A 22,961-nucleotide genomic window follows, 5' to 3' on the forward strand; every position below is an offset into this window, starting at 1 on the left:
GCCTGAAGAGCAATGTCTTAAAAATGTCTGTGAAAATACACTGTATTGTAAAAGGTTTTTATTTAACCCTTTCTAAACATTTGGCAATGATGCAGTCCACTAACAGGGCATTCCAACTGTTCTGATAACAAAGGGGTACGGAAGTCGTCTGCAGCTAGTGAGTATTTTACAAAGGATAGTTTTGTAAACTTCAAGCAGAAGCAAGAGAGCGCTGCATGTTATTTTATGCTGGTTAATAAGATTGAATCCTGTCTTTCTCGCCACGATGCCACCTCATATCTGCTGCAACTCCTCAACTCTGCTCCCTGATCAGCAGTGACATCCTAACTAGAATGGAACTAAGTTGGCATTTGTTACTTTATACATTTTTTTAAATATCAATTAATTGTGGTGTTGATTTCACCCACCGTTTTATATGCACTATTATACTAAAGATGTAAATTTGAAGTTTAAAAGGTACAACGCGAAATAGGCAGACAAAGAATAATGTGTATTGATCATTTTAGATGGATTAAAGACTGTACCGTTGTGCTTCAGACTGAGAAACACCCAGAAACATGATGTCTTCTCAAGACTTGTATTATGGCTCAAATGCTTCAAACATTAGCATCAACACTATCAAGCGTCTGGGTCTGATGTAGATGTCATTCAATCAAACATAGAAATGTCCCCAATAACTGGAATCTCTCTGCATCAAATAAGTTTAATTTGCCATTATTTAAAATTCTATGCACATTTTTACATCTGCGCAGGGCAGCAATCTTCAGACTTCTAGCAACACCAGACATTTTAAATTTGTTTTAAAATATCAAATTGTGTTTGACTGATGACGGAGCAAATGTTTAGAAAGGATCAACACTGCAACACTACTGCCACAGTGAGTAAAACATTTCTTTCCCCAGATTTCAGCAATATTAAAATCAACGCATCCAAATATACTTTAATGCAGTGGTTCTTAACCTGGGTTCGATCGAACCCGGGGTACGGTGGAGCCTCTGCTGCGGAGGTCAAAACACATTGACTCATCATGTCGATAACATGTCCCGCTTGACCATCACTGGCTGCAGATGATCATGATTGCTTGGCCAATCAGTTCTACGAGGAATTTATATAGCTTAAATTTGGAAGAAAAAAAAATCAGATTTTATTTTACACTAAAGTAGGGTTCGGTGAATGCGCATATGAAACTGGTGGGGTTTGGCAGCTCCAACAAGGTTAAGAACCACTGCTTTAATGGCAACCAGCTCTTGACAAGAGGGCTGTAATCTGCCTTGGTTTATGCTGCCCACTAGAGTTTAGAATAGAAATGGCAGTTTTTGAGTAAATAAGAATTCATTTTCGGTTGTTTTTACATACTAGATATGTAATGTTGATACTATACAATACATTTTACACCTTTCTTTTCCTATTTTATGATTACTTATAAACCTGTACATAAATGTAGTCTTTAAATAGTTACATTGATCTCATTTAGATGTTCCCATTCTTTAAACATTCAAGATTCAATGTCACCTTCAACAGGATTTCCACAATGAGATTAATTATATAAATCAAAACAATGAACATATCAATTGTGTTGTGTTATAAAATGTCTGAGAAGTACAACCCTGAGAAGGAGATTTACACTCAATTGTGCAGCACAAGTCGATTTGGATGTGTTGGATGGACAGAAGTCTTGATTACTGTATTCAAGCTCTATGAGGATGGAGAAACTCATAAAATGCCTGGGAAGAGATACTGGAGGAGCAGCACGATTCCAACCACAACGAGCCCACAAAAAAACAGCACCATCCAGAGGGGAAAAGTTCCTGAAGACAACAAGACCCGTATAACTTAATGTAAGAGAACCTGTCTGTAAAATTGAGCAGGGGTGTCCAAACTATTCCACGAAGGGCCGCAGCAGATGCAAGTTTTTGTTCGAGCTGTTCCAGTACAGACAGCTTAAGCAATTAGCTTTCTGCTCAAACAAGAAACAAGTGACTGCAATTAACTGATCATATTTTTAAGACACCAGATTGGTGAAAATGTATCCCCTTCATGGATTGAAATGAAAACCTGCACCCACTATGGCCCTTTGAGGACCCGTTTGGACACCCACCCATGCAGTAGATATACTGACATGGGAGCTAACAATTGTGCAGGACTTACTTCGGTTGTGAACAGCATGTAGCTGACAGCGACTGTCTACTGCTACACTAATCAAGGCCGTTTCATTGTTTCCGTTGATATTTTGGCCTTTGAATGTGTAAGGAAGGAAGGCGAGGTCAGTCACAACAATGGCATGGGACTCCTTTACGTAATACAATCTCTAAAAACACATATGCACAGACAGAGAGGGAGGAGTTTATTGAGAGTGGATGACAGTCTGTTCATTTGTCATATTTACTCGCGTATAAGCCGCCCGCAAAAGCCGCACCCTTAAAATTGCCTTGAAATTTTTGAATTTTACAATTCCTTGCGTATAAGCCGCCCTCCTATTCCTAATTTTCACCTCCATATTCATGGTTTTAATAGGAAGTACAGCGCCCTAGGTAAGATAGCTGCCCCGGGACCTAGGTAAGATGGCTGTGCCCTGAGCGCGCAGTGACAGGAACGTGAGTTTTTTCACGTTTTATGCAAGATACGTGTTTTTTCTTGAATTTCATTCATAGACATCCAAATAAATTTAGTTTAGCGTTTTATGTTGATCTATTCTCTATTTTGAAATAAATGACTGTTTCGGGCGCGGTCGCTTGCGCCATGACGTCACGGTGCCATTGCGTCATGACGTCACAGCGCCATTTTGTCGTGACATCATCGTGCCATGGCGCCGTCAACTCGCAGTTTCGTGCATGCCGTGTTTTCATGCGCATATAAGCCGTACCCTCGATTCAGTCATCATTTTTTGTCCGACAAAAGCGGCTTATATGCGAGTAAATACGGTAAGTTCTCTCAGAAATACTACCTGAAGGGAGAAAGCAATGTAGATAGAAACTGATCCCTCTACTGTTCCTAGTCCAAGAAATGTTCCAGAATCACTGTTGAGGACAAAACAAGTCATGCTTACAAACATTCAAGTCATCATTGGTAATGCTTATGCTCATGAGGATCGCAAGGGTGCTGGAGAATATGCCATGAATTTGTTTGTGTTTGTACAGAGGTGAACAGACCACTTTAGGGTGTGGAATTGTTTTAGGGTTTTTTGTTGCGATCAATACTTTCCCAATCCACAGACTACATGGAGGAACTTTAAGGATCTCCGATTAAAGCAACTGGTAAACCCATGGGTGGGTGGATTTTTATCAGAAATGCAAGCCCCATGCGACGTTACGGCGGACGCTATCCCCCTTGTCCGAAAATAGAGCCCTATGGGCAGCTAAGATGGCTGAACGCCGCGGAGGAGCAACGTGCAATTTCCCAGAATTGTTTCAAAGTGCAAGCTCTGCCCGACGTTACGGCAGGTGCCACTGCACTGGTCCAAAAATAGAGCCCTTTGGCTCTAAGACGGCTGAACGCCGCAGAGGAGCAACGTGAAAGTTCAATTTCCATTTAAGTCCGGGGAGCGGGCTTACATCGTTCCTCTTATCCAAAAATAGCTCCCTGGACGGGTAATTGATGGCTGGACTGCGCAGAGAAGCGAAGTTTAATTTCCTCCAAAACAATGACAGCAATAAAAATGAAGAACGTGATCTTAGTACTGACGAAAGAGACTAAAACTCCCAACCTCCCAATAACCATTTTTTATTTTAAATAGAGCGGAGAGGAAGTATTTTCACTGTGGGTAGAGTACTTTAAAGAAACAGACGTTACAATTAAATTACAGTCGATGGCTTCATCTAACCATTTACCACTTTTACATTAGATTCCGGATCAAAAGCACACGAGATTTCCCATGATACAAGCAACTCCGTGACCGGACGTTTGGTCGCCGGACGTTTGGTCGCCCAGACGTTTGGTCGCCCGGACATTTGGTCGCCGGACGTTTGGTCGCCGGACGTATGGTCTCCCGGGTGAATATAATTTTGAGAGCTGGTTTCAACAGTAGATATTTAGATATTAAACTCTCTCTCATGAATATAATTTTGAGAGCTAGTTTCAACAGTTAACACTGTCATGTTGTCAAACGTCCGGCGACCAAACATCCGGGCGACCAAACGTCCGGGCGACCAAACGTCCGGGCGACCAAACATCCGGGCAACCAAACGTCCGGGCGACCAAACGTCCGGGTGACCAAACGTCCGCCGACCAAACGTCCGAGTACCGAGCAACTCAGGGTGACGGCTGCGGACCAGCTGCCCTCTTTTCAGAACTGTTTTCCTTTCTTCCAACGAGACTCCAATCAGCTGACTAACAGCTGGACTGTAGTCTTTTTTTTAATAAAACACATGGAGACCCTCTTTGGTCTCCGTGCCAGCGAGGTCTTGCCCCCTATCCTTTTCAAAACAGGTCCTTTTGGCCTGGGAATTTACCATTAAATTTATTATAATTAGAACTACAGTATTGACGACAGCCACACGCACATATACCGTATGGCCAATCAAATGGTAAGAAATCTTACCATTTTACAGCCGTAGATTTGCAATACAGTAAGCGCGGAGCAGTCACCCACCATTCAACGCCTCTCCCTTTGGCTCCCGGTTCTGTGACGCCAATTATTGGAGTTTGAACAAAATGTACGAAACGCTCTGGTTCCAGACAGGAGGAAAGACACGATTTATTGCAAAGTTTGGCATCTTTTATAAGATGAGTACAGTAAAGTGAAAACATGAAGGACATCTGCTCTTTTTCATCATAATTTTGGTCAAAACACATCGTCCCATATCTTTCTTGGTAGGTCAGCCCGACCCCTGCTCATATAAACATAGGATGTGATCGAGACTAACGGGCGCCACAATATTCCACAATACTTGTGTAATTGTATTTCTGTATAGGCACAATAACATGTAGTATGGTAGTAATAGGGTTGATCCTACTTCGCGGTTTTTCAATTATTGCGGTTATGTCTGGTCTACAGTTGTTAGGGTTATTATTGGTACTATTATAAATTTGCTGGCAATGAAGAACGCTTTGCTTTATTTAGAAAGGTCCTTTTTAATACATCTCTTGCAAGAGTAATGCTCGGTCCTAAGTAACCGAAACAACTCGAAGGTCACTCCCCTCTGCAGCTGGCTCCGAGGACTCTCAATTGTTTTGAAACCTTGACCTCTCACACGGATCCGGGAGGACTCTCAATTGTTTTGACTTCGACTTCGCACCAGGTGGTGATACTGCTTGCCCTCCGAAGGACTTGCAATTGTTTTGATTTCTGAAGATCCGACAGACCTTCAATTGTTTTGAATGGATGATGCTTGTTGTTAAACCTTATGTAATAAATGGGCAGGAGAGGATTCGATTCATTAGAATGATCTGGTCCGAAGGCGCGTGAGGATCGATTCTCTCTTGCAAGAAAACCAGTTATGAGTCAGATGTCCATTTCTGTTTTAATGTGAATTTGGGAATACCTATTTGTGAACCTATCAACAGTCAAGGCCAAAAGTTTTGAGAATGACACAAATATTACATTTTGAGAAAGTCTGTACCTTCAGGGTGTTTGCCAGATGTTTCTATGGTATGAGTTTCAATTAGAAGCATTTCACAAGTATCAAAAGCTTTTATTGAGAATTATATGCAATAGGTCAATATTTGCAGTGGTGACCTTTCTATTTCAAGACCTCTGCAGTTCTTCCTGGCATGCTGTCGATCGACTTCTGAACAAAATCCTGACTGCTGGCTGTCCATTCTTGCCTAATCAATGCTTGGAGTTTGTCAGAATTTGTGGGTTTGTGATTGTGCACCCGCCTCTTGAGGATTGACCACAAATTCTCAATGGGATTAAGATCTGCAGAGTTCCCTGGCCAAGGGCCCAAAATCTTAATGTTTTGTTCCCTAAGGCATTTTATAATGACCTGTGCTTTATGGCAAAGTGCTCCATCAACCTGGCAAAGGCATTCTTCAGAATTGGTGGCCAGCCAATCGCAGGGCACAAGGAAACACACAACCATGCACACTCACACCCATACCTAGGGACAATTTAGAATGTCCAATCAGCTAACCATGCATGTCTTTGGAATGTGGGAGGAAACCCACGCAGGCCTGGGGAGAACATGCAAAGTCCACACAGGTGGACCGACCTGGATTTGAACCCAGGTCCCCCACTGTGAGGCCGACGCTCTATCCACTCATCCCCCGGGCCGCCAGATTATACTATTACAAGATTCTAATTGTGAAACAGTCATTTTATTGCTTATTTTTCTTTAACATGAACCAGAAGTTGTTTGTTTTCTAGGGCATCAACTTTTGCAGAAAAAGTCCGTGTGGCCACATTTTTAGGGGGGTCATATTAGGACATTTAAGTACTGTATTTTCATGACTATTAGGCGCACATAAAAGTCTGAAATTTTCTCCAAAATAGACAGTGCGCCTTATAATCCAGTGCGCTTTATAGATGGACCAATACTAAAATTGTTATCACGATAAAATAAAATAAATCCGTCGATAGGACAACTATGGCAAGCAGCCCCCGACTCTACTATTTTCCTGTAGATAAAGAACGAGTTAGGTTCCGAGCGATTGTTCATAAGTTGAATTTGTTTGTAAGTTGATTCAGTGCTATATTTTGTATTATAATTTATGTTTAAGGCCTATATAAGTATATTGAAGGTTTATATAAGTGCATTTGTATGTTTAAGGCTTGTATAAGTAACATGCATTGGTTTGTACTGAAAAAAACATTTAATAAAATGGAGAGAATATGTACAGTACTGTATAGAGAGAGAGATTTATGTATTAGAAACTGGCCGAAAGAAGCGATCTAACGACGATTGCACAGTTGTCTTCTTTTTTTCATCATAAATGATGCGGTAGCACTGTATGGCATCATTCAATTGATTTGCAAACTTTGTGCAACGTTCAATATTTGGGTCCTGCTGCTCGATCTTTCTGTTTATAAATGGTACTGACGGTCGAACGATTGAAGTTGTATGCCCGTGAAACAATCACCACTCTCACACGCATCAAGCTTCGTTATTATTGCCACTCGTTTCAAATGAAATGGCTTGCCTCTTCCTTGCAACTCCCTCAATAGAAGCATTTCGCTTTTTACCAACCATATTCAATAATGGATGCATGAGATATTTAATGATACAAATGAAAAAGGTTCTTTGCCCACTGGAGATACGTTCACGCACTTCCGCATTGCAACGAAGAAGGTAGATGCTGGGTGAGCTGAGCCCTCACAGCGCCAGGCGTCGGTATTAGCGGCGGAAAGAAGCACTACTCGGAAAAAAAATACAAAATTGGACTTACGAACATTTTTCGACTTAAACGCAATTTGCAGACATGTTCGTATGTACCGTTGTTCGTAAGTTGAATGTTCGTAAGTAGGGGAGCGTCTGTACTGCGCAGTGACTGCTGGGATATGTAGTTTTTTTTTGTCAATACACCCAATGGATTGTGCCCTGCCGATCGGCATCAACACTAGCTAGCTACTATTTGTGAACGAATTGTGGCCTGGCGATCGCCATCAACACAGCTGCGAAGCATGGAAAACAGCCTTGGAATACAGTGGTACCTCGTCATACAAAATGCTCGTCTTACGGGGGAAATTTCGATCGAATAATTCGCCCGTGATGCGGTCAAAATTTCGTGATGCGACCAAGCCAGGTGGCCATGGCATTTTTTTTGCATATCTTTCGTGTATAACAATATTTACGAGCACCGGATGAGTTATTCAGACCAGGAAACACACAACGCACATGCGCGGGGAAAAGAGGGCTTTCTGGGTAATGAAGTATACTCGTGCACACAACGCCGACAGGCAATGGCACTCAGAATAAAACATTACCCACAATCAATACGTGGGTAAGCTCAGCTGCTGCATTTGCTGTTATTTTTATCTAATACGAGGAGTATTATATTACTTCTCGTTGGCTGCTCATAAGAACATCAGGGGCACTTGCTCGCAACAGCATCCCCGGTAGCAACTCTATCATAGGCGCCGTTCGAGGGGATGCGAACACAGATGCTACAAGCTAAAAGGAGCCGCTAGCCAGCGCCCCCGAAGCTCCCATGAGCAGCGGGGCGATCCCTGATAAAAGACTGCTGCTCGTTGGCTGCTCATAAGAACATCAGGGGCACTGGCTCGCAACAGCATCCCCGGTAGCAACTCTATCATAGGCGCCGTTCGAGGGGATGCGACCACAGATGCTACAAGCTAAAAGGAGTCGCTAGCCAGCGCCCCCGAAGCTCCCATGAGCAGCGGTGCGATCGCTGATAAAAGACTGCTGCTCGTTGGCAAGTGGTCGTGCGTTATCCGATTGTGAGGACATTTGTGTGCATCATTTTCAGAATATTTTGAAGGGAATAGTACGACAGCAAACAGCCCATCGATAGCGAACGTGAGGGTGGAGTGTTTGTTCTGTTTACGAGTGCGTTGTGTGGAAAAAAAAAACGAAGCCCCCCGCCCCTTTTGTGCCCCTCTCCCCTCTGCGAAATCTGCCCAATTTTAGTTAGATTAAACACTTTATTTCTATTAAACCACTAGTTATGTGTTACTTTGTTAATAGATGGGGAATTAGAAGAAATAAAACATTTTTCCAATCCAATATCCTGTTTTTGGTGTTTTTTCAGAGGGCTGGAACGGATTAAATTTTTTTCCATTCATTTCAATGGGAAACGTCCGCTCGAGTTACGAGAACCTCGTCATACGATCTCAGTCTCGGAACGGATTACGCTCGTATGTCGAGGTACCACTGTACTAGTTACGCTAGCTACTATTTGTGAACGAATGGTGGCCTGGCGATCGCCATCAACACAGCTGCAAAGCATGGAAGACAGCCTTGGAATAGTTACGCTAGCTACTAGCTAGCTACCATTTGGGAATGAATTGTGGCCGCCTGGACGAACGTATTAAACTCAGCGTTTTTGATGGACAAATGTTCAATTCGGACACAGATAATGAGGACTTTGATGGTTTTGTGGGTGATGATGACGTGAGTACATTGTAAAATGGCTAAATAAAGTACAACCGAACTCAATCTTGCTTCCGTTGCCTTTTTAAAACATGTTTTTAGCGTGTGGGAGTAGCGTGCAAGAACTATATTTCCCAGCAGTCACTGCGCACCGGAAATAGCGTCTGTGGCTGCTTTCGTAGACAGCGCTATTACGGATCGATAATCATCCATAAATAATATATATATATGCCATGCCTGGCTTCACGATAAGTGGCAGGCAGCGCCGGGCTTCTTACGCTACGATTTGTGAATGGATTGATGGAAATGACGGTGACTCTGAGAACGAAGAGAGGGGACCCGGCGTTTTGGAAGACTCGTTTGGGCAATTGTTTAATTCGGACACAGAAAATGAGGACTTTGAGGCATTTGTGGGTGATGATGACGTGAGTGAGTTGTAAAATGTCTAAATAAAGTACAACCGAACTCAGTTTTGCTTCCGTTGGCTTTTTAAAACATGTTTTTAGCGTGTTGGTGTAGCGTGCAAGAACTATATTTCCCAGCAGTCACTGCGCACCGGAACCCGGAAATAGGCTGCTTCCGGTAGCCAGCGCTATTGCGTTTCGATGTTCATCCATATATAATATATATGCGTGTAATGAAACGGTGCGTGCTTTGTGTGTCTAAAATACAGAAATAGCACTCGTTACTGACACTGCGGCTTAAAATACAATGCGCCGAATAGTCGTGAAAATACGGTAATATTTAGAGAAAAGTCATAAAATTATCCGATTAAAAACATGACATTACTTATTTTTGAATCACTCGAACCGGAAGTTGTTCAGGGTCCGCAGACATCAAAGTTTGGTGACATTAGCCAAGTCAGTGTGAAAACTTAAATTTTGGAATAATTTTGGAGGTTTATGTGATTCCTGCTGATAAAACTTAGATGACAATGACTATTGTTAATATAGGCGACATAGTTTGAAATTACAAGATTTTCAGATGGTGGGGTCCTTTGAGATTTTTTCAATGCAAAAAGTGTGCCGCAGCTCATAAAGGGTTGGGGAAACACTGCTCTATAGAGCACAAAATGACTTAATGCTATTGGATGCACTGGGTGGGAGATATTTAGGTTTAGAAATGTCCTACAGAGGACAAATTTGAACTACTGGTAGTCAAGAGGATATGTTGATGGGGAGTTGTGACCGCTGTTTCTTTTTTGGTACAATTATGCTTTTGTCAAGGACACGAAACTGTCAAGACAATTGCCATATTCCATGGCTATTACCATGTTGTCATCAATCTTTGGGACACTTTGCTTCAAGTTGTGAACCATATTGAAAGTTTCTTGCCTATTTCTCAAAGTTCTAATTAGATTAGATTAGATTTATTCATCCTGTATTCGGGATATTCAGTTTGTAGCAGTAGCGAGCACATACACATTGTTCATTTTTATTGCAATCATTGTTTGAAGGGAATCTCAACCTCGACTTTGCTCTTCCGCGCCGTCCAGAAGGCTCTATTTTCGTAAGCCCGCTGTACGGACTTAAATGGAATCTCAACTTCTACTTCGCCCCACCGCGCTGTCCAGCCATCTTAGCCGCCCAAAGGCCTCTATTTTTGACAAGGGCAATAGCGTCCATCGTAACTTTGCTAGGAGCCTGCACTTTGAAACATTTCTGGGAAATTCCACCATCAGCTCCGCGACCACGAGGCTCCCGGAGTCTGCTGAGCGAGCTCTATTTTCGGTTTAGGACCATGGCGTCTGCCGTAATGTCACCTAGGGCTCGCATTTCTTGAAAAAAGTACCTTACAGAGGCCGCTTAGTCTGCTCAGAAAGCTCTATTTTTGGATAAAAATGAAAGCCACCGCCCGCTGCCCGCCATTTTGAGTCACAGTCCCGTCTTCCACCATTTTCCTAGTGGCAAGCGGAAGACAGGGAACTTTCTTCCGCCTGCGAGATTCAGCATGAAATTTGACATTTTGATGAACTTTTTTTATACTGAATATAGAAAACTGCGATGTACTGGAGCCGCCACGAATGCTGAAGCCGCAAAGTGGTGAAGGATCACAGTAAAACCTCAAATCCATTACCCTAATACATTAAAGTGTCCCCTCAATGCACTCCTTTATTGTGAAACATGTCAGAATATTTCTGATTGAATTTGAACCTTACCTTACAGTAAAGCTTGAGATGACCTCTCCACCACATGGAGCTGTCAACATTGGGAGGAAGCTCTTGCCTTCCCACTTGGTGAGGTAACAAGGTGGAGGTTTGCGGTCTCTTTTGTGGGGTATCTGAACCGTGTAAAGCCTTAGAGCATCCTTTTGGTCTTCTACCTTTCCAAACCTGTAATATGACCCAATCATGTTAAGACATTGCGGACAACATGATAAATACAAATACTGCATTACTCTTCATTTTATTACCTGCAAGCCATATACCGATACATCTTTTCAGCTATCTGAACTGTTTCATGCCAGTTAAGACCCATAAGTTGTTGGTTGTTGTGCCACACAGTGCAAGCAAAATCCCTGCCAATAGTTACCAGGTGCTGCATTGAAACAACAAATATAAAGGGAGTGAATCTCAACAAGGTCACAGTAGTTCAATGACAAAAAGCAGTACTAACGTGCAACCTTGTTTCCTGGGCTGAGATCTAGGTCTTCAATCTCTTCCTCGTGTGCTTTGAAGTCAAGCTTTTTCTTTAAAGATGGAAACTGAAATTTAAAAAAAAAGACCGTTTATTGAGTTGTACATCAATCAATTCCCTTCCATAGTGTGTTTCAGGTTTGTCCAACCCTTCTCCCACTCGATCAGATATGGTTTTGGTACAGTGTTTTACTGGGATCTGCCTTCTTCATTTTGTATTACTATATTATTGCACTCTTTCCCATTAAAAGAAGGTACAGCATTATATTTAGCTTTTACACTAGTTTTACTTCAGAATAATAAAACAACAAAGAATTTTATCTCACCCTAAATTTGCTGGAGATTATTTACTTAAACCTCTAGATTGCTCCTTTTCACGAGACAAGAAAAAACACAGATAGGTTCATTTTATAATGTATATCTAAGGGCATTCTTATGGATGTATAATGTTGAAATGGACAGTTTGGTAACAATGGCCTTACGAGTGAGAGAAATTAGTTGCTGGGTTGAGTGGTAAGTTTCAATATTGTTGTTTCTGACCAAATCAATCTAATTTGACACAAAATGCTAAAATTGTAAATCAGCCAGTGGCTTGGCAGCCATGTGGTTGGCATGTCGGCCTCACAGTTCTGGGGACGTGGGTTTGATCCCAGGTCAGTCCTTACTGTGTGGAGTTAGCATGTTTTCCTCGGGCTTGCGTGGCTTTTCTCCGAGTACTCCAGTTTCCTCCCACATCACAAAATCATGCATGATAGGCTAGTTAGACACACTAAATTGACCCTAGGTATGCGTGTGAGCTAAAATGATTGTGCGTGTCCTTGTGCCCTGTGATTGGCTAGCCACTGAATTAGGCTGTCCGGCGCCTGGTTCCTGTAGTTAGCTGGAATAGGCTCTAGCACCCCCCGCGACTCTTGTGAGGATAAGCGGCTCAGAAAAAGAATTAATGTAAATCAGTCCAAAACAATTACAAATGAGATTTTTTTCCCCAAAATAGTGGAGCTGTATCACACAAACTTTAGACAATTAAGAGTTGCACGCATGGTTACTGTTAACAAACTGTGAAGCCAAATAAATGAGAGAAATATAACTTTAATGTATATAAATAGTGGATTTTTATATCAGCGTGGCATGGTGATCGAGTGGTTAGCATGTCCGCCTCAGTGTTCTGATATTGAGGGTTCAATCTCCGGCGGTTCCGACTTTCCTGTGTGGAGTTTGCGTGTTCTCCCCGTAGCTCCGATTTCCTCCCATATTCGAAAAACATGTATGCTAAGCTTATTGAACACACGGAATTGCCCCTAGGTGTGAGTGTGGACATGCATGGTTGTTTGTCTCCTTGTGTCCTGCAATTGACTGCCCACCAATTAAGGGTGTCCTTCGCCTAATTCCCCACAGTTGACTCCAACACGCCTGCAACCCTTGTGAGGTTTAGTGCAACAGAAAATGAATGAATGAATGAATATATTTACAGTGGGGCAAATAAGTATTTAGTCAACCACCAATTGTGCATGTTCTCCTACTTGAAAAGATTAGAAAGGCCTGTAATTGTCAACATGGATAAACCTCAACCATGAGAGACAGAATTCGGAAGAAAAAAAACTGAAAATCACATTGTTTGATTTTTAAAGAATTTATTTCCAAATTAGAGTGGAGAATAAGTATTTGGTCACTTACAAAAAAGCAATATTTGTGGCTGTCAAAGAGGTCTAACTTCTAACGAGGTCTCCACTGTATTAATAGCATCTGTTTTAACTCATTATCGGTATAAAAGACACATGTCCACAACCTCAGTCTCTCACACTCCAAACTCCACTATGACCAAGACCAAAAAGCTGTCGAAGGACACCAGAGACAAAATTGTAGACCTGCACCAGGCTGGGAAGACTGAATCTGCAATAGGTAAAATGTTTGGTGAACAAATCAACTGTGGGAGCAATTATTAGAAAATGGAAGACATATAAGACCACTGATAATCTCCCTCGATCTGGGGCTCCATGCAAGATCTCACCCCCAAGAACGATGAGCAAAAATCCCAGAACCACACGGGGGACCGGTACTCGGTCATTTGGTCGCCCGGAAGGTTTTTGATAATTACCATTTAAATCGTTGCTCAAATTGCCTAAATACAAACAGCGAATTATTATTTAGTCATACTTAATGCCCTATTAATTATTAGGCTAAAGAAAAGCTCAAAATTTCCCATACTTTTATTGTGTTTTGTTGGAGAACTTGTTAAGACCTTGACTGATGTCCCTTCCTAAGGGGACAACTCATGTACATACAAACTCTTATACACTCACACGTCCACTCAGTGAAACTGCTCAGGGCCATTGTTGGATTTTATTGATGCGTAGACCGTGTTGTTTTACCTTGTTTTGTCGCCGGTCTTTTGGTCGCCCGTTGTTTGGGTCCGGGCGACCAAAAGACCCCGACCAAAAGTCCGGCGACCAAAGGACGGCGACCAAACAACCGCACACGGGGGGACCTAGTGAATGACCTACAGAGAGCTGGGACCACAGTAACAAAGGCTACTATCAGTAACACAATGCGCCGCCAGGGACTCAAATCCTGCACTGCCAGACGTGTCCCCCTGCTGAAGCCAGTACACATCCAGGCCCATCTGCGATTCGCTAGAGAGGATTTGGATGATCCAGAAGAGGACTGGGAGAATGTGTTATGGTCAGATGAAATCAAAATAGAACTTTTTTTGGTAGAAACACAGGTTCTCGTGTTTGGAGGAGAAATAATACTGAATTGCATCCGAAGAACACCATACCCACTGTGAAGCATGGGGGTGGAAACATCATTCTTTGGGGCTGTTTTTCTGCAAAGGGACCAGGACGACTGATCTATGTAAAGGAAAGAATGAATGGGGCCATGTATCGAGAGTTTTTGGGTGAAAATTTCCTTCCATCAGCAAGGACATTGAAGATGAGACATGACTGGGTCTTTCAGCATGACAATGATCCCAAACACACAGCCAGGGCAACAAAGGAGTGGATTCGTAAGAAAAATTTCAAGGTCCTGGAGTGGCCTAGCCAGTCTCCAGATCTCAACCCCATAGAAAATCTGTGGAGGGAGTTGAAAGTCCGTGTTGCCCAACGACAGCCCTAAAACATCACTCCTCTAGAGGAGATTTGCATGGAGGAATGGGTCAAAATACCAAGCAACAGTATGTGAAAAGCTTGTGAAGAGTTACAGAAAACGTTTGGCCTCCGTTATTGCCAACAAAGGGTACATTAGGTATTGAGATGAACTTTTGGTATTGACAAAATACTTATTTTCCACCATGATTTGCAAATAAATTCTTTAAAAATCAAACAATGTGATTTTGTTTTGTTTTTCCACATTCTGTCTCTAATGGTTGAGGTTTACCCATGTTGACAATTACAGGCCTCTGTAATCTTTTCAAGTAGGGTAACTTGCACAATTGGTGGTTGACTAAATACTTATTTGCCCCACTGTATATCACAGAGTTGTATGTGTTGTCTATGCCTACCTCCCAGACTCTTATGTGTCCGTCTGTGCCTCCTGTCAGGATTAGGCTCATGTCATGACTAAATCTGACCACCTTTTGGAGAGGATCTAAAGGGTTTAGGTCTGATTTCAGTTCACCCACTCCTGTCACAGAGATATGTGCCGTCTCATTCTTCGTATGACACCCAGCGACTGCAGTGTCATCCTTTCCATCTTTGTTTCTTTTGCCACCTCGTTGTCTGACATCACCTTTTTTCACGTCATTATCTAAACAGAAGAAAAAGATTTCTAATATTTTTCCTACTTTTCATGGATGCTAACCACAGGATATTAAATATTTTTACACAATGTTAAGGAAAACATTTTGAGAAAGGTTTCAAAAATGTGCTAAAAATTGTGCTATGAAATACTACAGCGAGAGACTAATTTCTGAACATAAATCCATTCATATGAAGTGAGTGAAAAGGCTTAAAAATGAAATTAGGTAATTTGGTAATTAGTTTTGACCCCGAAACATTTAAAAAATCTTCAAACAGAATATGATGTCTCGTCTAGCTGCTCCAGGTAAATTTTGCAATCTATTAGCATGCCACCCATAGCCTTTTTTGACAGTTGTTATTCTTTCAACATTTACACTAGCACAGCACTGGAAAGCTAGACATGATCATCAATTCTGGTTATTAAGTCACAACCAGAATTGCTGAAAAAAGTGGGTGTTCCTGATGCATTGTTTTGGCTGGAATAACAACGAAATGGTAAAAACAGCGAGATTTGAGTGCCAAATTTGTTTTCCACATGTAAAATTACATTAGGGCAGTGATTTACATTTTTTGACATTGTTACTCTTTTCTTATTACCTTTAAAACATTTAAGGAAACCTGCCTTCTCTGAGTCTGTGGTAGAGTTTCAGGTCAGAGGCATACTACCTACCATCATTAGAAATGTTGCCTTCACTTTTCCGCGTGCAGTCCTCAAATTTCATCAAAGAGCATGTTCCATCTTGACCTGCAGCAATCACACCCTCACCCAATGCTAAATTCATTGTGGCACGTTTGTCAGTGTCATGTGAATGAACCAGGCTGGCACTGTAGTGGTTTTCTCCAACCAATTGTAGGTCCAGGAAGTGCTGAAATACAAGTCATGAATCTGTTGACTATTAGGCATAGACTTGTAAATATAAAGACCCTGCTATGACATGGAAGGTGCATGGCCACCATATTGAATGGGCCTCCTCACCCCTAGCAATATGGTAAAATACCAGTGTATTGTCACATACATTAAATGATGCTGAGGTGAAACTGAATCCAGAGGGACTACCTTTTATGAGAAAGAAATTTGGTTATTTGAGCATAATTATGTCTTTGGAATTAGTGTTGTTCCAGAACAATTTGTTTGATGCGTGGTACCATTTTCGATACCCAGCTGCCTGAAGCCTATACTGTCCTGTACCCTGCAATTTGAAAAAAGGTAAGGATAAAATGCACAAATTAGCTGGGGAGTTTTAGATTGATCTGGGTGATAAAACGATAACGTGACTATTGTCAAATAATAATTGTCGACAATAATAACAAACATTTCGATAAATTTAAACTGCAACTTCACCATCCGAACACCACAAAGAACGGGGGCGTTGATGCAACGTGGACGCTAGACGAAGAAGATGGTAAGAAAAAGCCGTCTTTAGCATGGTTAGCAATAGGGCGGATAACAGCGTATGAAAGCAAAAGAACTATAAAACAGCCAAAGTGAGCCATTATGAGATACAGGACAACACCGAGCTGACTCACTAAAAGATCCCAGGGAAAGTCTCCCTGTCGTTTTCTTTTTTTTAATTATGTTTTCTTAAAGATTTAGTTTAGATTTAAGTTTCCTGAACCCATTTTAACCCACTCGGCTCATTTGAGAACCACCTGTAATTCAAAAATCTAAAGCTTGTTAACTTGGGTTAAAATGGGTTAAGTTGATTCACGCGAGGTAAATTCACATTGTTTCTTTAGGTAAGGCTGCTTGCCAATGGTGATGTCTTCAGTTGATTATTCTATTTATTTCACATTGCACGGAAACTTCTGGTTTGAAGGCAAATTTATAAAAATAAAGATGCCTGTCAATATTTCTGCAGGTTTTATTATTCATTACTTTTCGTAGTGTGAAGAGGGAGTTTTCTATTTTGCAAAACAGAACAAAAAAACTTTAAAATCAATGTTTTATATTCTCTTTTCTTTTAAAGTGTGGTAACTTTCATAATGGAATAATGATCAAAATAATTTATTTACTTACAGAAGATGAAAGAAAAGATGTGATAGTTATAATTATCAATACTTTTTTTTTTTTTTTTTTTCAATTGCGATCATTTTTTTGATATCGCCCCTGCCTAGTTTTAAATTTTGTCCAGAGTTGCACGAAGGAAAATAGGAGCACTGAGTGTTGAACGAGGTTTGAAGAGGAATCCATTGGAGAAGAGCTGGACAACATGCCAGGAGCTAACATGGGGGGAGACAAATGCGCTGAGCATGATCCAAAATCGTGAGCAAAAGTCTGTGTGCTATAAAGATTGACAAAAACTGATAAAAATGGCCATTGTTACGATGAATTGCTGTAATCTTGTAGTTTGCTAAACTCTTACGTTGGCATTAACACTGTGTGAAAACAGCTGATCGTGAAGATTAGATTTGATTAAACCTTATTCATCCCGTAATTGGAAAAGGATGGTTTTGATGCCATCTTATGCAACTATTGATTCTTTTTAACGGTTCTATTGTTTGTCCTAAATAAATCCTTGTCATTTGCTCTTTTTATATTTATCATATTTCCCATTTTACAATATAGTCATTATTTGTGCAATTTCGATTCATTCAGAACAATGATGAGTAACTGTGGCACTATAAATAAAATTTAAATAAATATACAGAAAAAACATCCCTGAGAATTACTGGTTAGCTCTTGTGGTACATCCATTTTCCCTTGCTAGCATTTGCCAATGATGAGCTCATTCGTATGGTTCATTCTAAATCTATTGAGTCACAGTTATTGAAATTGTCAGTTTTTGGTAAACCTCTCACATCATTTTAATCAAGAATCCTACACGTCGCTGTTTTTTTGGAGTTTTGTTAAAAATGTAAATGTTTTCAAATTGCTGACATTTCCACTACTTTGGCAGATTGGTTTCTTTTTGCTCAATATGACAAAACTAGCCAAGCCAATGGTGAAGAGCAAAAATTCCCCTTCTACTATTGGTACGATGTATTCATGAAACACTAATTAGCTGTTGCGCTCCTCTCTAACTCTACTGCACTCCTCCATTCAACCTTGGATAGGAAATACCAATTGATGTCAACAAAGGCCATCTGAATTCTGATTCTGATTTTGGGGTGTCGTACAATTTGCAAAATCAGTTAAAGATTCGGTAGCTGAACCTATGGCGACAGTATAAATCAATGCACTCAAATTTGATGGGAGGCCCATTCAAGATGATGGCGCTCTGGCTCAAAACGCAGCTAAATTACCGTATTTTCACACCTATAGGGCGCACTTAAAAGTCTAAATTTTTCTCTGAAATGGTCGATGCACCCAATCGGTCGGTGCGACTTGTTTATGCACTAAATTCAAATTTTTGTATGATCCTGACCGCTTGACTGATGGGTTTCATTTCTTGCCGACATGCTACTTATTGCAATCAACCCAATGGACCTTCACCCTAAAACTAGCATACCCGCGTATTCGAAACATTACGGTAAATCCATTCAAAACATCCCAGACGAGTAGCAAGGCATTTTACTTCCATGTCCTTGTACCGCTTTATAGACCTCAAAAACACTCAATAATCAAATTTCAAAACACCACATTACAGATATACAGAGGAAATGCCTGACGTGAATGACAACAGAATGTGGGTGTGAACACTTGGAAAATGGACTGATGCCATGGATTGAACACAATTTAACAGCGAGGAGAACCAGCTTAGCGAACGGCTTGGGAGTGATGAATGTCGGATGGCCGTTAACATAGTAGTTCCATTTAAAGATGGGCAATGCAGCATCGCACGAGTTACGTGAGCGACAATTTGGAATGGATTGTCGATTCCTGGGCCAAAGTGCCAGCGAGCACTGTAGTTTGAACTTTCGTCAAAGCTGGAATGCTATTACGAAACCCCATGGCGGCAACACCGACCCTGACAATGTTATGGAACCCAGCATTGTTGCTCAACTCTTTATGTCGCATACAGAAGATGAGGACTTTGACAGATTTGTAGATGTTCGAATGCTTTGACTTTAGATTTGTGCAAATACACATTATGCCAATAAAACAAAATCAAACCCAGTTTTGCTCATGTTGCCCTTTTTAAAACATACACTAAATTCATGCTATGTGCTATGCTGTGTCTGATGCTAGCACAACCATAGCAGGGCGTCCTTTAAAACAAAGAGCCCTATGTATTGACAAAAAACAGAAAATACACTCGCAACTGAGACTGCACTGCGCCCTTTAGGGCGATGCGTTTTATAGGTGTGAAAATACGGTATACAACATAAATATCTATACAGGTTTGTAATGTACACTAAATATCCAATCATTGAAATTCTTGCTCAAGTTTAGTTTATTATGCACTGTGCTTACCAAGCCATTCTTAATTCCAGTATTGGAAGCACCTCCTCCTCCTGCTAAGACCACAAGACCTGCTTTAGGGTCTATTTTTATGGAGTATAAGGGAAATGGGGCTCTGTAGAGATCTGGCACCCTCCGTTTGCCCATTGCTTTCTTGCAGTTCACTCTCAGTTCTTCATACGAGCAACAAGCTCATGCATACCTGTAGTGAAACAAAAGAGCTTTGTTTTTATTTTATTTTTCATTTCTATTTCCCAAAACCTCGAGTATGACACTTAGTGAAGGGAACACTGCTGCAAAAATGTTTAAAGTTCCTGACATTGTTGAGGTGAGATATTTTTGTTTCTGCAGTGTTTTATTTTCAAGGAAAATTGTGATATTTACATGTATCCATGTGTTGACATCAGCAGGAGTCTTGTGGAACTCATTTGGAGGAACCAATGCTAAAAATTAATACTTAAGTTGCTTAACACATAACGCAGTACAATATTAGGTAATTATACAGTAACATTACTCAAATTGATTAGCCCACTTAGCAAGAATGTATTTGAAGTACAGGTGTGGCAATACATACACCTGGAATTATATTCAATTCGATCAAAACGCAACACATCAATCAAGATCATTTTAACACATCATTTTGTTAAAAAAATAGATTCAAAAAATACCAAAAACATACAAATCGTTTTGTAATTTTGTTGCTTTAGGTGTGTGTAAATAACGTCTTATTAAATTGATTGAAGGCCCTTTACATGAATAGTAGCAGAATATTGGCCGAAACTGTAGTTGGTTATTACCACCATTAATTTAAATAAGATTTTGTTTGTAAATGTAAGAGCTGTGCTGTTTTATTAATATTTTCCATAAACCAATTGTTTTTAGGGAAAAATGCAGGACATGACACATAATAATGCCCCCCAAAATTGACTTCTAAAGCTGGTTTCTAATGTCGCAGTTTAATGTATCGTCCTTTTTTTAATGTGTCCATCCAACCAATATACACGCTTTCACAACCTACTCTCGATCAACTCTAATTCCGCTGATGTACTATGTTAAAAAAAGAAAAAGTTTGCATCAATGATTGCATGTTGTCACATATGTTCCTTGCATTCAGTGCCAGCAAACATGTTACAATCCCACTCATTGGCTGCAATTGATGGCGATAGACATTCAATTAGTTTTGCCTGTGATGACTGACAGTGCCTAAGCATTCATTTTTTTTTTAAAAAAGTGGTTAGCACGTCGGCCTCACAGTGGAAGACCTGGGTTCAAATCCAGGTCGGTCCACCTGTGTGGAGTTTGCATGTTCTCCCCGGGTCTGCATGGGTTTTCTCCCACATTCCAAAGACATGCATGGTAGGCTGATTGGACACTCTAAATTGACCCTAGATAAAGTGTGAGCGTGAATGGTTGTTTGTCTCCTTGTGGCCTGCGATTGGCTGGCCACCAATTCAGGGTGTCCCCCGCCTCGTAGCCGAAAGTCAGCTGGGATAGGCTCCAGCACCCCCCGCGACCCTAGTGAGTATAAAGCGGTTCAGTACATGAGATCAGTCTTTACCACTTAATTAGTGTTGATAACAAAATGCAATTGAGATGCCATGTTGCATATAAATCTGCCACGGATTTGGATTCCTGTACTATATGTCAAGATGTTGACTTTTATTTGCGACAAACACTATCCTTATGAAATAACCGACTCAATTTTCCCAGTACAGTACGGCAGTATCACAAAATATTATTCCATACAAGTCCATACTAGGCTACTAAATGTAATTTTTTGTCAGTTCTAGATTCTATTCGATCGTGACTTTCTGCTTACGTGCCATTCTAACTGATCATTAAATTGGAGGTCACCTACCTTTATGGTAAAAGGTTTTGTATCCCTCACAGAATCATTTCATCATTTAATCATTTAAACGAATTTGTAAGGATCATGTTTCATTTAGATTAGACCACTTCCGATCAAATACTTGTATCCTATAAAATGGCCGATACACCCATGATGCAACGCGGGGTGACGTTTAGATCGCAAATTCCCTACACGTCACCACACTGAGAAAAAAAACACACTATAGTAAATGCTTTTCAAAATCTGTATATGGAGCCTTTGATGAAAATGCGTTGATACGTATGTTTTCTTGGACTATTGAGCAGTATTGTATTTTTGCGTTGTCTGTTTTTATTCGATGTTTGTTGTTGTTATTGCTGTATGTATAAGGTCATTTTGATGATTTTCTTCTAAATGGATGGAATCTGTTTGAAAATAAGTGCTGTAAATCTGAGAACAATCTGAGAACAAGTGATATTTGAATCTCTGAGTTATAGACCAGATGTTGATGGTCTCATTTTTGGGTTTGAAACAGGGGTAGAGAACCTATGGCTCAGGAGCCATATGTGGCTCTTTTGATGGGTGTATATGGCTCTCCGCTAACCTGTGGTAAAATATGGGAACCGCTGGTGAGAGACCTAAGTCCTGAAAGCACCAATGGGAGCGTCACGCCGGCACTGTGGCGCCGACACTATCTCTAGCGCCTTTTTAATCATAATTTTTCATAAGAGTCAAATTCCCTACATGTCGGTGTTCTCATTAGACTCTTCTGCATGCATACTCTCATTGATACTCATTGATTAGTGTCATATTTATTTAAAGTATATTCTCACCAACCTATAGCCCAATTGACATTATTCACAGTAATTATATATATTCATTTCTTTTATTAATCAATTCTTCTATTTGTTACACACTCCACACTTATCTTGAAACGCATAGTCTACCCACTACTACACTCTAGTGGTCAAAATAGGTAAACGAAACATACCCACTTATGTTCAAAACTAACGCCCACTTTGGACTGCGGCAGGCCTGATATATATTGGAGTCAGAACATGAAAGTCTTTGTCTTTTCTCTTGCAAATAAACGATGTGCTGAGAACTGACCTGGGGTCCCATTTCTGTTTTCCGTGTCTTTATCAAAATTCTCCAGGACAAAAAAGAACACGTGGCGTTGTAAGTACGAGGTCGAAAAGAAACAAACGCCAATACTAGCTAGCAACAGTGTAAAAAATGTTCTCAAAAGAATTTAGAGACTTTTTTACTTTCCAAGTGGTGAAATGATTAATAAATGTGCACATTTTCATGTATTTTTACTTTTAATTTCTGAGTATGGCTCTCAAGGAATAATGTTTGAAAATATGAATTGTTTATGGCTCTCTTCGTCAAAAAGATTCCCGACCCCTGGTATAAAATGACAGCAGTTGCC

The 22,961-nt window shown here is 40.7% G+C and overlaps 1 protein-coding gene across 1 annotated transcript; it reads right to left on the minus strand.

Annotated features, from left to right (window-relative positions):
- Window positions 1-687: 687 nt before the first annotated feature.
- On the minus strand, window positions 688-21,703 carry preb (prolactin regulatory element binding). Its single transcript, XM_077598259.1, has 10 exons — window positions 21,560-21,703; window positions 19,714-19,903; window positions 16,030-16,225; window positions 15,122-15,366; window positions 11,610-11,690; window positions 11,400-11,524; window positions 11,146-11,319; window positions 2,945-3,017; window positions 2,149-2,308; window positions 688-1,808 (listed from the first exon to the last, which is right to left on the minus strand). Exons 2-10 carry the CDS (start codon window positions 19,846-19,848, stop codon window positions 1,714-1,716), a joined length of 1,284 nt encoding a protein of 427 aa, XP_077454385.1. The 5' UTR covers window positions 19,849-19,903; window positions 21,560-21,703; the 3' UTR covers window positions 688-1,713.
- Window positions 21,704-22,961: the final 1,258 nt, after the last annotated feature.

This window comes from Stigmatopora argus, chromosome 4, assembly GCF_051989625.1.
Source record: "Stigmatopora argus isolate UIUO_Sarg chromosome 4, RoL_Sarg_1.0, whole genome shotgun sequence".
Taxonomy (NCBI): domain Eukaryota; kingdom Metazoa; phylum Chordata; class Actinopteri; order Syngnathiformes; family Syngnathidae; genus Stigmatopora; species Stigmatopora argus.

What these genes read in the sequence shown, in the direction of transcription:
- preb (XM_077598259.1), bottom strand. Translation starts at nt 19,848, where the DNA reads ATGGGCAAACGGAGGGTGCCAGATCTCTACAGAGCCCCATTTCCCTTA. An exon ending in GACACATAAGAGTCTGGGAG is followed by an intron (nt 11,691 to 15,121) that starts GTAGGCATAGAC and finishes TTTAAATTTCAG; the next exon opens with TTTCCATCTTTAAAGAAAAA. An exon ending in ACATTGCTTTCTCCCTTCAG is followed by an intron (nt 2,309 to 2,944) that starts GTAGTATTTCTG and finishes ATGTGTTTTTAG; the next exon opens with AGATTGTATTACGTAAAGGA.